At 38.6% G+C, this 17,703-nt stretch overlaps 1 protein-coding gene across 1 annotated transcript in view; it reads right to left on the reverse strand.

The window, feature by feature from the left end:
• ARHGEF18 (Rho/Rac guanine nucleotide exchange factor 18) overlaps positions 1-17,703 on the reverse strand; it is a 261,370-nt gene that overhangs the window by 185,103 nt on the left and 58,564 nt on the right. Inside the window, exon 2 of the mRNA XM_075204679.1 lies at positions 10,305-10,429. Within this exon, the coding sequence (XP_075060780.1) occupies positions 10,305-10,429 (125 nt within the window). The remainder of the gene's footprint in view (positions 1-10,304; positions 10,430-17,703) is intronic.

Genomic DNA, 17,703 nt, shown 5'->3' on the forward strand with positions numbered 1-17,703 from the left:
AAGACAGAGTAGTGTGTTTACAGTACTAGTTTAAAAAATGTCAGTTTCAGTACACTAACCATACCCAATTACATAAGCCTAAGGAAAAATTTAAATGAAGAAAGCAGAGACATTTGATGACATGCGCGTTGCTAGCATGACATGCATTCACTATGTGGTGTAATTGAAAAATAAAAATTCATACCTCTACAGAATTCCAAAACTGTTTTGGCCTGGCTGCAAAAAAAACAAAAAAGTCACACAAACAAAAGGACGCTAAATCATGTAATATAGCCGCGAAGAATTAAGGAAATGTTAATTGCTGGAGAGGTGAATAAGCAATTATCCCAATAAAACGACTAAACAGGTGTAGGTCCTACTCTGCATAAGCTCCTATTGATTATTATGAAAAACTCTGTAAATATTTTTACAAACAAGCTACATTTATGATGTCCAGCACTTGTAAAAAGTCTCAGAAATGTGTTGCTTTACATTGGGGACAAAATGATCTACAATACAGTATACACAGTGGGCCTGATTCATTAAGCAAAGTAAGGCGCAAAAAAATGAGTAAATTATCTCCTGGACAAAACCATATTACAATGCAAAGGGTGCCAATTAGTTTATTATTTTGCACATAAGATAAATACTGGCTGATTTTTCATCTAGCACACAAATACTTGATAGCTTTATTTTTATACTGAAATTTAAAGTTGATATAGGATATGCCCTTCACCAACTATAAATCTTTCCCCATATTTTAAATTTGGCAACCCCTCCCATGCAACATGGATTTGTCAAGGTGTAAAGTTACTCATTTTTATTTGCTTAATGAATCAGGCCCAGTATATTTATAGTGGCTGTCACAGTGATCAGTAAATTCAGCAGTTGATGCTGTTATTATGTATCTTTGGGGGAAAGTCGTGTTCAGAGATTGTGCACTACATTTTAAAATTGGCTTATGCATTCACACATAGCTCTCATAGATCTGATATAAATCTCAATATTAGTATTTATCCACTCACAAAGGCATATACTATACATATACTTAATACAAAAAGTATTACAATGTATTATAGAACTTGTGTATTTTTCAAACATTGAATAACAGACTTATGATTTTGTACAGATTGTTTGGGACTTGTTGTTTCCTGGATTCTATTTTTTTCCCTTATACTAAATTACATATAAAAATAATTTGAAATTACCTAAATCATTCTCCACAATGCCCCTAGCATCCCTTTCCTCATTAAATTGTTTAGCATTATTATTATTGCTCATTTATAAAGTTCCATCATATTAATCAGAAAACATAAGGCATTGATGGCCCTGCCCAAATGAGTTTTAAGAGGTGTGGGGACCACTTTATAGATAAGGTAGCAGAATAAGAATTGTAGCTGTTGGTGGGGAATGTGTGGGTGGCTACTGTAAGAAAGAAGCATTTATAGTCATCAATGTTAAAGAAGCTATTTGTAACTGCCATTTTTGTGCAGCTCCCGATTGGAATGAGGAGAAACAGTGGAGGGCAGAGACATGAAACTAAAAATTGTAGAGGCAGGCAGAGTTGCTATCAGAAATCGTGGGGCCCAGTACAAATGAAACAGGCAGGGCCCCCCATGAACACTCCCCCTCCGTCAGCCACATACAAAAATGTGATATAATTGGCAGGACAAAATATGTATTTCTCCATCATAAATTCAGATTTTTATCCTTTGCTTGGAGGTGGTGGGTGTCGGGCCTTGACCTAAACTTCCTAAAACATATTTTTGTTGAATCTTCCAGGAGCACGTTATAGGTGAAAGGACATTTGTAGGTGCATTTCAACCAATATAAGAAAACATTTAAATGATAAATATAGTAAAGACAACTCTGATAACTAGTGTTTTTGTTATAAACATGTTTTGGCAAATGTGACAAACTGTTGTTTAGAACATTTCTCTGTTTTGTTTTGTCCTTTTTTCCTACTCAAATGAATCAAGTGCTTCTGACCCATTTTCTATAATGTCATTAAATGCAAAATGCAAATCTTAATGCCTCACAACTTCCATATGCTAAATGAAACACTAATTTACCTTAACATAAAAGTGTACATGTCTCGTACGCTCCCAGGCACTGTGTGCATTTATCTTATAAATAATATAATTTAGATAGATTTAGGTATAATTTAGATTCATTTAATTACACCAGCAACAATAATAGTGACAATTTATTTGTCAGGTAATAATGTTATTGCATTTATTACTCATTATCGGTTTAACAAAGTGTCACTGTCACACGCCGGTCCCATAGCTAGGTGCTAGCGTGTGACTTGCCCTTTAAAGAACTATGTTGGTGCTTGTCTTCTGCTTCAGAGCTTTTACCTTTTTATGGCTGTTTTATGTTATCCTAATTGGGACCTCCTTCCGAAGCTTATTGGTTCCTGAAGACTATTTCAACCTCCTGTGATCAGGGACTCATTGCCTGATCTTCATGTTACTCACACTGCCATGGGTTCTGGCTGCATCCCTGACTCTTTGACTTCTCCTGGATGTTATCGGTTGTCGAGATTGCTTGTCATCACTGCTCTCATGGGATCCGCTGTATACCAGTTCGTGGTCATCTACAAGCTGAAACTATCCGTTGATTTCCATCTGCACACTGAACTGTCTCGTGAGTTGCCTATTACATCTGCGCTCATATTTGGCTCAAATACCTCTCTGCTCAGCTGTCTATATTCTTTATTGAACTACAATCAAGTTATCTTGTCATCTGTGGTTCTATGTCTGGCACGGCTATATTACTACTCTGCTGATTATTAAGTTGCTGGACTGTTCTCAAGAATATATTGCTGAGCTAGTAGCCAGTTCCGTTATTCAAGTTGTGTGCGTTATCAGCTGTATCTTGTTAGTAATGAACTCACGCCTCTTGGTGAACTTGGATTATCTGTGACTCCTAGTGTTACGCACAGTTGGACTGTTATTTCCACGCTATACTTCTAAGCAACATTCCATTGCATGTTTCCAGATTACCCAAGTTCTTGGACTGCATTAACATCTCCTGTTCCGCTGTTTGAACCATTACATTACCTGTAAACCATCTGCTAAAGTGAATCATATTCCATCTGGATCAGCCAAGTCTATCTACTATTCATATTGGACTTTTAGCTGTGTCAGTGATTCTCCTTTATTGCTGTGTGTGGTGTGAAGGTTTCAAGTGTTCTATATTACCATCTCAGGGTTGAACTGTTACTGCCTATCTTCATGCCGTTGCTAATGGTTACCATCTGAAGTACTTCCGTGATTGTATTGTTTTATGAACTGCCGTGTACTCAGCCCAGTTTTATATATACATCTGTTATCTACTGTTGCTGCATCATCAAATTAATATACTAAATTGCAACACTATATCATCGTCTGTGTATTCTTCCTTGTGCTGCTCCCAAGTTGAACTATCAACCCCAGCGGGTTCTGTCTCCACCATCCTCTGCTTTTATCATCCTTGTAGAGGTTGGGGATCCATAAAATATCCATAGCCGTGACAGTCACTTTACGGTGCTTTACTTACTTTGTGCATCGAGCCATGTTACAGTGCAAGGGGTGCCAATTAGTTTATTATTTTGCACATAAGATAAATATCTATCTCTATGTGAAATTGCAATAATGGACCTTCAATTTTTTTTCTGTAGATCCCCTCCTATATTTTTATTGGGCCCGTTTTTGCATCTCCATGTTGCAGTTCGATAAAGAGGGACAATAAAAGAGCCTTGAGGAACTCCCCTGGCTGTCACAGGCAGATCACATGATCGCAGGGGCGGATTAATCATTCCCCTGCAATTGCATTCAGCCAGGTTGACGGCAGCAGCGGGGACGCCGGGGACTGGAGGACAGCGAGACCCCTCGTAAGTCTGTGCCACTGGGCCCCCTAGTGAGCCCGGGCCCGATACAACAGTACCCCCAGTAACCCCCCTGATGGCAGCCCTGGAGGCAGGTACTGCCACCTAGTAATCTGTGGAAATCACCAAAGTAGGAGATTGGCCACCGATAGGTGACTCAATTCATCAGGACCGAGAGAAGGGTGTACAGTGCTAGTTTTACACTCTGACAATTCAACTGGACTATTGTTGGGCTTGGGGAAACCATTGCAGAGCAAAATATTGCTCACTAGCTGAAAAATGCTGTAATCCAAGCCCATGTGATATAGTAAAACATTGCTTCTAGTTCTCTTATAGAGCTGTACTTTCCGCGACTGTGAAGACTCAAAACTAAACTCATGAATAAAGCATATTCTAATTGATTAAATACAAATAAACATTAATACATCAAATAAGTATTACGGATTGAATACTATGTCAAATATCGAACCACAGCTGGTACTTTGTAGGTGACACAAAATTATGTATAATGAGATTGATACAGCTTGTTAGTGAGGATCATATGTTACCATATACTGAGGTTTTTATTGTGAGAAAAATTATTATGTGGGAATTAGTGCACAGAGCTGATCTAAAGTGCAGCCATCACTAATTAACCGCATGCCAACTCTCACAGTGCATCTCATAGTGACTGTAAGAGAAGGCACGTGGTGATCATTGCTGTATATATATATATGACATTTTTAGTTAACGTCAGCAATTATTTACGTTTTCTTCTATCTGGTATTTGGGACATTCTGTATCCTTTTAGTTTTCCAATAACTATATCAGTTTATTCAGTCACAACATCAGATTTACATTAATCTGAAGTTCCATACATTAGTTTTACTTTTGTTCTGACAAATAATTGGTTGCATAAGTGGATGTTTCAGTTAAAAACAGAAGTACACTATAAATATAGATTGTGTAGTACATACTGATTAGCACATTGCGTAGTGAAATTACAAATAATGTGAAGCTCTTGCTTTAGAAAGATGCACTGCATTTTTCTGTTTCAGCAAACCTATTCATTACTCATATTGTAACAACGCCTAGTAATAGTATAATGAATAAATTGTAACAATAATATAAATAAAATGAACAATACAAGTTTATTCAAACATAACTGTCACGGCAATAGTGTTATAGAACCACAAGTGCCAGCATGCACTGGCACCCGTGGCTTGCTGTGACCTTCAATACCACAAAGAAAAATGTTAAATAAGATACAACACTCTCTTTAATACTACATCTGTTTATTAAAAATAATAAAAAAAAAAAACAAGTACTTACCATCAGATGTCTTCATCTGTTCTTCTAAGCTTGCACTCCAATAATGCTTGTGACCATGTGTAAAACCAAACCATAATATTCCCAAAGGTCCAAGTAGAAGGTGCAGAGTATAACTCGTCCTCAGGTCTTCTCCAGGAACCCCTGCAAGGAGGTATAGTTTTTGTGGCAGGAGATGCACAAGTTGCGGTCCTTTACTGAGCCGTATAGCGCGGTACAAGAGTGGTCAGATGAGCCGGTTCGGTAACATGCTAGCTATGGAGGTACACAGGGAGGAATCCAGGAGGGTAGTCAAACAAGCCGGGTCGGTAACTTCCAATGTAAACAATGCACAGGGAGAATCCAATAGAGAGGTCAGACAAACCGGGTCAGCAGAGAACAAAGGAGAGCAGGAATAGTCAGACTAGCCAAAAACAACAAGGACGCTGGAGCAGGATAGACCTAATACTCATGCTGGTGCCAGAGTCAGACTAAAATAGTACAGAGGACCAATGGGAATGCCGGTGGCGCGATGTCATCGCCCGGCAGCGACGATCCGAGTAGCGTCCTGTTGCCTAGCAACAGGACGCGCATGCGCAGAGTGATTTTGAGCACAATGTTCAAAACCAGCAGACACGTGCTCTAATGCATCAGGCTCAAAATACGTTACCTTATGCTACTCGATTCTCAAAGAGGAGAGATAAAGAGTCTGTACCACGTTATATATAGTACAATTATATTGAAAGAATATGTTGAGGGTAATTTCCACATTACATAACTGACACGATTTTGAGATACTTCCTCTTTCATTTATCTCACAATGTGAAATTTATTTTACTGTTTGGTACAGATAAACTGTTAATTTTTAAAGCACCACTAACAGAAAAATTAAGTATGTTAAATAAATTTAAAACATTTATTCGTAGTCTGCATTACAAAAATTGCTCCTTTGAAGCCAAAACATTGTTTAATATAACTAAACCTACATTGCTTGTAGTTCAGAGCCATGTAGTCAAAGATAGAGTTGCATAAGGCTTTATACAATAAACCATTGAATAACCCTTTCATGTGTTGCTTCTGCCAAATATGACCCTACAATCTGTTATTGCTATGATTCCCCAAATAATATACAGTATACATCAACACAACTGCTACTGTGCATGCCTTGACTCAGACTACTACAGTCCACTCCCACACACTAAATGATACTGAAACAACTTAAAGGACTTAAATATAGTTGTCGCCCTGTACAAGCCCGGTGAACCTAACATTTAATTTCCTATTCTAAACTGAACTCTTATTGGCTGTCAGGCTTAATGCAGCAATAACAATAACTAAATAAGAAACAGGAGTCACATAGTAGTCAAAAGACTACAGGTAATAAACAAGGAAATGAAATAGCAGTGCAGCTGATCGGCAGGGAAAACAGGGTAAGGCAGTTCAATAGGTAAAGGGATACAAGGTAGGCACATTCTGGGAACCAAAACGAAAGGAACTCAGGGTCTCAAACAGAATAGGTTGGCAATTTGAGAATCAGGCTTTTGGAAGGACAGTTGCAGAGACAAACGCTCCGTCAATTGTCTGGTGCCTGAGAAACAGGTTGCGTTGGTGTTTGATGTGCTTGAGTGCTATTCTGTCTATCTTAAAGTTAATCACCTGGCCTGTTGTAGCAACTATTGAAATGCTGCCAGCTCTACTCACTCATTATTCTTACTACTGATGTGTGCAATGCTTAAACTCTGCCACCCCATTGTGCCTATGAAGTGCCATTGACCTCTTACTTGGTATCTCTGATCCTTAGGACCGTGTATATCCTTTAGCTATTCCTGAAACTTAGACTATGTCTGAATATATATAAAAAAAAACACCTGAGCAGAGGTTTCATACTGCCACTGCAGGCTTTTTCTTTGCAGATAAGGAAGATCATGCTCTCTTCCCTAAGTAGACTACAGAGGCCATCACCATCACCACCAGCTGTGACAGGCCTCTGACAGTTAGGCGCTGTGACAGACCTCTGACAGCGAAGAGCAATTATGGACTTGTGGCAGTTCTCCTCATGACTGAGTAACAGTTCAGCCCGCAAGACTAGGGAAGCAGCATCCTTAGGCCCAGGGACCATGGCAGCCCATAACTAGGTACACGACCATCTTGAATTTACACCCATGTGCAGAGCCGTACACATTTTGAAATGTGTCCACCTGTGCATCAACAGCATATGGACCAGGTTTCTGACAAGTCATCATCATCATTGAGTATTTCAACCTGCCCTATAGCAGATGCAAAAAAAATATCTCCTAACCAGCATATATGCAGGTTTCTGCAGGGCTGTACTGCTGCATTTGCGTACACATCTTTATTGTACTTGGCCTGTGTTTGAAGGTGTGCCCGTGGCGCCTCTCTAGACGCATACTAGAATTCTGCAAGTCTGCATAGGCGTATATGCGTGTGCATACGTTAAGTGATTTCATGCAACAAATGGTACACAAACTTGTATATGTCCCACTTTGCATCAAGCCCATAATCTTCATCAGAAGAATCAGTATGAGAGAAACCAGTATCATCAGGATATATATATATATATATATATATATATATATATATATATATATATATATATTCCAAATGCTCATTGGAATAGGGATGCAGCTCTTTGGCTGGAGACTTGGGTGTGGATCTTTAGTTGGAGACTTGGGGTGATGATCTGAGGCTGGAGACTTGGGGAGGCTTGGGATCCTGGCAGAGCAGACAGAAGATTATGATAATAGGGAACATATATCCATATGAGTAGTCCAGAAGTTGGAGGTCAAAATGGTTAATAAAGTAATCAGTCTTTTTAACCAGGTGTTTTATAGGAGAGCTTAATGTGACCACACGAAATTGGGAAAATGTCCCTAACTGATTCTTTAGAATTAAGGTTAAGTGATTTGTACAGGCATTGGCTCCTAAAATGAAAAATGAGAAGGTATTTTGTTTGCCGGGTAGGATTTAGAAGACCACAAACTGAAGATGATTTGTCAGAATGAGGATGTCTATAACATGGTTGCTGATGCCCCCTCAAAAGAGTGTCTCTGTGGTACTACTATGCAGGAACATTTCAAGTAAAACAACCAATTTTAGAGTAGCTAAATGTGAACACAGAGTGGTACCCATGGCAGTCTAGGAAAGAGCAGCAGCAACTAATTACAAACAAGCTAATAAGCCAGAAAAATATGAAAAAAACAAAAGAAAAAAGTAAAATACATATTGCCCAGAGAACAGGAGAATAGAAACACAAAAGTGGAAGGACAGATCAGAAAAACCATTTCAGCACTGAACTTTATACTCAAACTATCCCTGCTGGCAGGGGTTGATCAACCAATAGGCTGGGGTGCTGGAGGAAAATAGCTGCAAAGGGGGAGGTAAGGAAAATAGCTTCAGTGGGGGTAAGGAAAATGGCTTCAGTGAGGTAAGGAAAATGGCTGCAGGGCGGGTAAGGAAAATGGCTGCAGAGGGGACAATGACTGTAGGAGGGGGTAAGAAAAAATGGCTGCAGAGGGGACAATGACTGTAGGACGGGGTAAGGAAAATGACTGAAGAGTTATTTACAAAATAGAGCAGCTTTGTGGGGAGCATGATCCCTTTATTGTGTGGCAATTATATGGATGATTTTTGTGGTCTCAGCGGGAACTAGAATAATAAATAAGTGAGATGGGGCAGGTAGAAGTTTGTATTTGATTATAGCTCTTTGACCACAAATATTCATACATTGCCTATATATGCCTGTGGTATAGGAAAGTGTTTTCTGGCCATAATGGTTTGTTAACACTTAGCATTATAATATATTTTTTGCATTTTCAACACAGGATCCCAACTCTCTAGAAGCCAGCTAGACATCAACAAAGCAGCAAAAACAAGTAAGAGAGATGAGCAAGAACAGGTAAGAGAGAAAGGCACAATCTGTCTAAATTTGAATGCTGGAGCATACTCCTGAATACTCATATTCATGAGTATTCCTATACACCTATATATAGGGTGGGGGTTGGGGGCACTACGGGTGTTTTAGTCTAGGGCGGCCAGAACCCGTAATCAGGTCCTGCCTGCTGGCCAGATCATACTGTCATTGTCCAAGTACCATGAATATGTTAGAGCCCAAGACTTGAGTACACAGCCAATATACAACAAGGCACAAATGTAAATAAATAAATAATTACTTTAATTAACACAAAGGGGTATATTTACTAAACTGTGGGTTTGAAAAAGTGATTGGTTGCCTATAGCAACCAATCAGATTCTAGCTTTCATTTATTTTGTGCATTTTACAAAATTATAGCTAGAATCTGATTGGTTGCTATAGGCAACATCTCCACTTTTTCAAACCTGCAGTTTAATAAATATACCCCAAAGTCTCAAACAGTAGCAAATTGCAAAAACAACCATTCTGGCTGCAAAATCAAGGATTTTGGCAGGAGAAGGAAGAGACAATGGGCAAAACCATAGAGGGAGGGCCAGGTTAGGAAAGGAACCCGATGATCTGGCAATATAGGTTTGTAAAACTGAACATATAGAGGCAGCTGATGAGATACAGGTGTAGCTATCAAACAGTAGATGAGGTCAATTTACAAATGTGTTGACATCTGCTGGTGACACTAGTGTCTGGTTAAAATATTCTGAAGAAACCAAGCAGCACAGAAAATAAGTCAGAAAAAATCCACAGTGATCTCCACCTTGTAAAGAATAGAAACATTTATATTACATTTTCATCCTGTAAATATCGCAGTTAAATAAACATCATCCATATTTCAAATGATAAAGCACATAGGGTTTCAAGGAATTAATTAAGGCAGTCTCTTTGTCAAATGTGTGACCTTCTATTCTATATTCTCTATAGAAGAAAGGATACATTTTACAAAGTCAGGCAGTATGCACTTATCCCTGCAGAGGTGTCTGTAGCTGGCAAGAATGTAAATTATACAGGTGCAAACAAAATATTTGTTATTATAACCATAATGAGCCTTTACGTATAAAGCACAGACATTTTGCATAGCGCTATATATTGAGGATATCATAATTAAAAAAAAATAGAAGGTAAAGCTGGCCCTGTTACAATGCGTTTACAAGCTAAGAGGTGTGGGGATCACTTGATGTATGAAGTTCAGTACAGTTTGAAATAAAAAAAAACTTTATTTACCTTTTCTTCTGCCATGAAAAACACTTCCCCAGTGACCATGGATGGTGGACTTGGTTCTGCATCAGGCGTCACACTGCGCGAATCGGGGATTGCAGAGAATTCTGAGCATGGCTTACATTCTGATGCTAAAAGTGAGAATGAGAACACAACTTTATGGCAGCAATATATTTATTTCAGGTAAAATAGCATTGGATACTATTATGAAAATAATCATTTTAATTAGAGATGTTCACTGACCCCTGTTTTGGTTTTGATTTTGGTTTGGGATCTGGATTAAGTTTTTTGTTTTGGTTTTGGCAAAACAGCCCTTGCGTGTTTTGGTTTTGGATCTGTATTTTTTAAAAAAAATAGCTTAACATATGCTAAAATCACATAATTTTGCTCTTTTTGTCTTCCTACATTATTATTAACTTTAATAACATTAATTTCCAGTCATTTTCAGTCAATTTTGACCAGGGCCGGATTAAGGGAATGGATGCCCACAGGCTAAGGGGGCCTCCATTCCCCCGAGAGGCCCCTCCCCAGCCGCTTACCTGCTTCCATTCTTCTGTCACTCCCTGTAGTGCTCCCTCAGCGCGCAGTAATCTCCTTACTGAGGAGATCTTGTGAGAGTGAGACTATGAGTCATAGTCTCACTCTCACGAGTTCTCCTCAGTAAGGAGATTACTGCGTGCTGCGGAAGATCTACAGTGACAGCAGGCAGTTAACAGCATAACCGACCCAAAGAATGCCGCCAGGCCCCCCAGATGCCAGAGGCCCCTGGACTCTAGCCTAGTTAGACCTCGGGTTAATCTGGCCCTGATTTTGACCACCTCACAGGTCACAATATTATTTTCATCCACGTTCAGACAAAGACTGCAGCGAGGTGGCTGGATGCTAATCAACAGAGCAACAACACAAACACACGGCAGTTAATAGCACATCTAGGCAACATTGCCAAACAGCAGTGGCAGAAAAGGAAAGTGGTGCAAGATGGAATTGTTCTTGGGCCCTCCCACCCACCCTTATGTAAGATATTGAAAAGGACATGTACATTTTAACAAAGCAAGCACTCCAGCAACAAGGAATGCCACTTTTGTGGCTGAAGGGCTTGGTTTGTTTGGGCTCCCACAAAACAAGCTACCAATAGCTTAGCTGCCTTAAGTCCAACAGTGCTGTCAATGAGCTCTACATTATTAACCCATGTCTGCTTGTGCTGCATCTTTAATCTCCTTCTACTCCCTGGATACCTCCCTCTCATCCCTGAAGAATCAAACTTATGTAGGAAAAGGAATGGATATTACAACTGGAGTGGCATTACATCTGCTTCATACAGACTGTGACACAGAACATGTGGGCAGCATGGAATCCGTCATTTTGTAAAAAGCTGCATTGAACAGAGATTTAAACCAATATATAGATGCAGTTGAGGAGGCCATACTTAAATTAAAACGTGATCCACCGGATGAGATCCTGAATTTAAGAGAGCTTATACATGAGAGATACACTGCGCTTCAGAAGAATAATACAGAGGAGGCCCTCAGGCAGATTAATAAATATGTCCATTTTAAAGAACAGCTAAGTGACCAGAGAAAACAAATGGGTCTGTCACCGACCCCTGCAGATGAAAATGTAGAAGATGAAGACGAGGAGATCACCGACACCCAGAGCACTCCTATAACACAGTTAGAGATGGTGAACCCAGTGAATAACAAAGTATGTGGTCACACGTACGAGAGAGAAGCAATTGAAAGGATGATTGAAAACAAACTTCAGCACTTATAGCACATGTAGTTAACATTGGCACACAGCGGTAGCTGAAAGGAAAAGTGGTGCAAGTTGGAATTGTCCTTGGGACCCTCACACCCACCCTTATAATGGATCTTAAAAAGGACATGCACACTTTAACAAACCAAGCAATTCAGCGACAAGGAGTGCCACTTTTGTGGCTGAAGTGCTTGGTTTGTTTAGACCCTCCTTAAAACAAGATAACAATGGGCTTAAGGCAGCTAAGGTAGCAGTGCTGTAAATGAACTCTACAGTGGCAAGATGTTATTGTCATCATCTTCAGCCTCATCCTCATCCTCACTCTCATCAGTGTGTACATCATCCTGACACAATATTAATTCATCCCCGCAGGAAACCACCATTACAGAAGTCTCCATAACATAAATGTCAAAAACAAAAATGTTAAAAAAAGCTTTTACATTTTTAAAGAAAAAAACACATCTTTAATAAATGTGAAACTCTGCTGTAGAAAAACATAAAATTGCCAACATGTAATTTTACCCAAATATTAATAAGTATTCCAGCATCGGCTACCTTCTTTCTCTCAGCTATATCCCAGCACCTGCAATCTACACTGTCATCATACTCGCGCTCATCAGTGTGTACATCATCCTCACACAATACTAATTCATCCCAGCTGGAATCCGCCATTACAGAAGTCTCTGTACTTTGATCTAAATGCCAGTAAATGACTTCCTCGTGGAATTTGTAGTTCAATTTGCAACAGAGCTGTCACGATTTTTGGGCAATTCTTTTAGACCAGACCAAATGTAAAATGTTGTGCTGACTCATCTGCATCACCACTGGGTGTCTTGGGAAAGCTAAGTTTTCTCCTAGCAGCAGTTGCCAAAGAAACTAAGGGAGAATGAGTCATCGTGTTATGTACCACTTGAGCTGTCAGCTTGCTGACCAGGAGCTCATTGCATCTCTTGAGATCTGGATCAGTTGGAAAGAAAGAGAAGACATAGCTTAAACCTAGGATTATGCACAGTTGCAAAAATGTAGTTATCCGATATCAAGATGTTGATAACTCTCAGATCCTGGCGAAACAAATAAAGTACTTGATCTACAAGTCCTACATAGCAGAATTGCTTAGTTTCATCTCCTTCAATTTCTCTAACTGCTTTTCCAAAAGTGACCTCCAAGTGAATGCAATTGAATAATCCCCAGTCAAAATTTTACTGGCACCTGCCTCTTCCTCAGTTACTGGTTTATTTTTGATTATTCCCCCATGAGTAATGCTATATGAAAGATCATGTTTAATAATTGGTAAGGCACAAGTGCCAACATTAAAGAAATGTTCATCTTAAGGTAATATTTAGGAAATGTCACACACTAAATAACAAATTGGTACATAGTTAATTATTTACTCCCCATTATTAGATTATTGGTAAACACATAACCTATAAGGTAAATGGGCACGGGAAAGGTGTCAAATCTTTTTACAATGTCATTTGTAACATTGTAATTCTTTCTACAAAATGTATTCATTTATTAACTGTGCTATGTAGTAGTACATCACATTGCACTCATGTAAATATGTGAATAATACTATTTGTAGTTTAAAAACAAGAGAAGTGAGACATTATAGAGCAAGCTGTTTGGAATCTTTATGGTTTTTAGGATCACATAAAGACAGTTCAATGAAGGAACATAGCTCAATGAATAATTTGTTTAGTAGCAAAAGGACCCTCTGGTTTCAATAAACAAAATGAGTATGTTGTAAGATTACATATTACTTATTGAGTACTGGAATGTTCTGAGACATTTTAGCTAATTAATATGATTTAAGCATTTGTATGCTTATACACATAGTTTTTTTTTTTTTATTATACAAAGGTCATGGAGTTTGGGCACATCACATTGGTTAAGAGAAAGTGCTGAGCAGGGCAGCCTATTTGGAACATTTTAAAGGAAAAAATGCAGGTAGCCCAGTGACCCAGGACAAGGTAGCCCACTATTGGACTGGCCGGGAGCAGATGCCCCCTACCCCCCTACCCAGTCTGCCCTTGATGCTGAAGGTTCAGTCCCTTACATTGAAAAAGTGGTGATGCTGCTAAATTTTCTACTCAAAGGATGTGTATTATTGTATCTGGTTGAATAAATACTGCCTGTTTGTTATTACATGGTATTTATTTTGAAGAGATCAGTAAAGTAAGTGCTTTTATGTGAGTGTTTGGATATTCATTTTCTCTAAGCAGGATTTGACCTAAGCTGAATCTCATCTACCATTTCCCTGACTGACTTACTATCAGGGGCGGATTGGGCATAAGCCTTATTCGGAAGTTTCCTCCAACATTTCAGGATCCAGACAAGTAGCAACTGAGCTAAATACACCAGCAGCCACAGATGGTGAAAGTGACAAGAACAGGTAGGAGAGAGCAAGACAGTCTGCCAGCTGTCCTGAATCTGGTGGGAAAGTCCCGAATTTGGGTGATTGTCTTGCTTAGTCAGGACATGACTGCAAGTACAGTTGGGAGGTAAGTCTCCCTTTACACTATACTGCTTGTGAAGGCAAAGCTCTGTGCACCTAACAGTAGTGCACACAGTTTTCCCTGTGTATTTGTCTAAAATCTATCTAAAATGATAAACCCCCTGTTTTACGTGCTATAGGACCCCCAGAGCTATATTCCAGCTCTGGTGATACTTTAGTGGTTCTTGCATTGATCCCTTTACCTGCCTTCTACCTTGCACAGTACACATTTTTCTATATTAAAGAGAGAGATTTCACTGGTAGTTTGTATCTCATGACATCAGAGGAAGATGCAACAGTGTGGTGAGGTGCCTATATGCTGCTCTGGCAGACTGATCAAATATGATTGTGCCAACATGTTTCATAATAATTAAACTTATTAAATAAAGTCATATTTGTTTCTATGAAGGAAGTATTGAAAGTATGTGTTAGTAAGCAACTAAACAAGTTTGAGCACAGTAGCATAAACCAGTCGCAGTTCATGTAAAAGGATTCATGTATTTTTATAATACTGGACTGGCAGCATTTTCCCTGCATTGCTTTTGAAATGACCCACTATGTATTAAGTCATCACATCTAGGTTTTCCTAAATGGTACTACAACCAAATTCCAGTAGTTCTAAATCCATCCTACTTTTGTGTTAGCCCCACCTACAGTTGATTTGGTACCGTCCACATAAGGCCACCTCAAGAACTTTTTCCAGGGCCACTTTAAGTTCCCGATCTGCCTCTGCTTACTATTAAGTCCAAGTTGTTCTGTACAATTACTGTTCAGCTGAGTTAACAACCCCACATAGTTTAGTGCTCTCTGCATTTTACTTGCATCATTAATAAAAAGATTGAAAATATACCCAATAAAAAATTGCTAATCTGAATATGTTACAATTTTAATATATTCTATTATATCAATTCTGTGTTCTTCAGCCAGTTTTCTACTCCCATACATACATTTTCATTTTTACATTATTGATAATCTAATCCTATGTACTAATTTGTCAAACAATATCAAATGTTTTTGCAAATAAATCTTAAGTAGAGAACTGTCAAAATTAAGTTTACAACTTACACTTTAAATCATTAAAGTACCTAGTATAATCCTGGAATGGAAATGGCTACAATGGCCACTGTAGATATGCTAAACTAGAAATGGTTGCTCAACATTTGCTGCTTAGAATTGGTAGTCTATAGAAACACTATATGTGACAGGAATTTTATAATTAGTAATTCACAATTAAAAGTGAGATCAAATTTATATAAAAGTTTGTATGTAAAACTCTAACAAGTTCAGGTATTTATATATAAGCAGTTATATATATATATATATATGTGCAAAAATATTTACTCATTCACATCTCACTCAATTGAGCTTACAATCTATATTCCCTCCCTACCACACAGACACATACTTTTGTCAGAAGCCAATTAACCTACTAGTATCTCTTTGTAGTGTGGGAGGAAAAGGGAAAACACAAATTAAACCCACACAAACTCCACAAGATAGGGCCCTAGTTAAAATCTAACCCATGACCCAAGTATGTATGAAGTAATGTATTGTAACCTTATATATGAATCCATATATTGTTAAAATTCTGCAACTCTTACATTAGATAAGAATGATATATTAAGTTACTAGAAATAGATTGTGTATTCTTTTTTGTTTTGCTATAATCATCATCATCATCATCACCATTTATTTATATAGCGCCACTGATTCCGCAGCGCTGTACAGAGATCTCATTCACATCAGTATACACATAATGTATAAGCAATACATTTACAATTTAAGCCTTCGCTGTAGTGTTACTGTCATTTATTGGTATATATAACCACATCTTTGATACTTAGAGTACTACTGTCCAATGTTAGTATTGGATTATAATTATTTCTATGAGATTGCAGAAGGTATATAAGAAGTAACAGGGTGGGGATTTTCGCTGGAATCTCTCTGGTCGGTGAAGAGACAGCATGCATCTAGATCTAGGCATCACTGATTGTATGCTAACCTCATTCATTAAAGCCAAGTAAAATAATGTATCACATTTGTTTTGTGTCAGTTGTCATTATTTCTTTTGATAGTATTTAATAATTATAATCTTGATAACCTCATAAAATTTGGTGCTGTAAACAGGATTACTTGTCGTGGGAAACCCCCATGTTATAAATATGAGTACTGCTGTAAGATCTCATTTTGCAAGAGCTCTTAGGAGCTACTCTTGCATAATCTATCAGGGTTTATTATTTTGGCAAGGACCCTTGGATGTATTACAGATGAAGACCCTGGATGTAGGTGAGCAATAAAGATGGTGTATGAGGGATGTGTAGAGGTGTTTTTATTTCACTTTAAATAATTTTTACACTGGTGTGTGTATTTTATTTACATTTCTCCTTGGTGCACTACAGGTCCCAGCTGGACCTAAGTGCCATGGAATGCAGGCACTTGAGGTTTTCCAAGTACCAGTATGCCCTAGCAGCCATGGGTATGCTGGGGCTCACAGTAATAGAAGCACCAGCATGCCCAGACACTTAACGACAACTAGGGTATGCTGGAACCTGTAGTGTATCAGGGACAAAATAATTTTTTACAATAAAATCATTATTATTACCTCACTCCCACCGCCCAGGGTGTGGGAAGAACTCTAGTGCTATCAGCACAGGGCTGGGTACACCTATGGAGTGGGGGATTCAAGCCCTGTGCTAACCAGCCTGGTGTTGGTTTGGCATTATGGCAGTGGGATCCTATGCTGCAAATTTGCCTGCAATAGTGTAACCAGCCTAGCCTAGTGGTGGTAGTAGTAAAACCCTGATTTTGCTAGTACCATCCTAGGCTGGCAGCACTAGGGTTGGTTATGTTTTTTGGGGAGGGGGTGGCACACCTTTTTTTCTACATTTAGTTCTGTTTTTGTTTTGTTTTTTTCTGTATTGCCATTTTAAATCTAGTGCTTCATGTCAACATTTCGAATGTTGACTTTTAACTGTGTTGACATTATGACTGTTGACCTTATGGTGTAGACATTGTGAATGTTGACATGTTAACTGTCGATATTCCAACTACATCCCAAAAAATATAACTTAATTTATTGTACTCATGATTAATAATTTGTAGCATCCAGAAAATTGTATGCACATGATCCAACATAAAAAACAAGAGCTTGTGCTCTGC

This window comes from Mixophyes fleayi, chromosome 1 (assembly GCF_038048845.1).
Source record: "Mixophyes fleayi isolate aMixFle1 chromosome 1, aMixFle1.hap1, whole genome shotgun sequence".
Lineage (NCBI taxonomy): Eukaryota > Metazoa > Chordata > Amphibia > Anura > Limnodynastidae > Mixophyes > Mixophyes fleayi.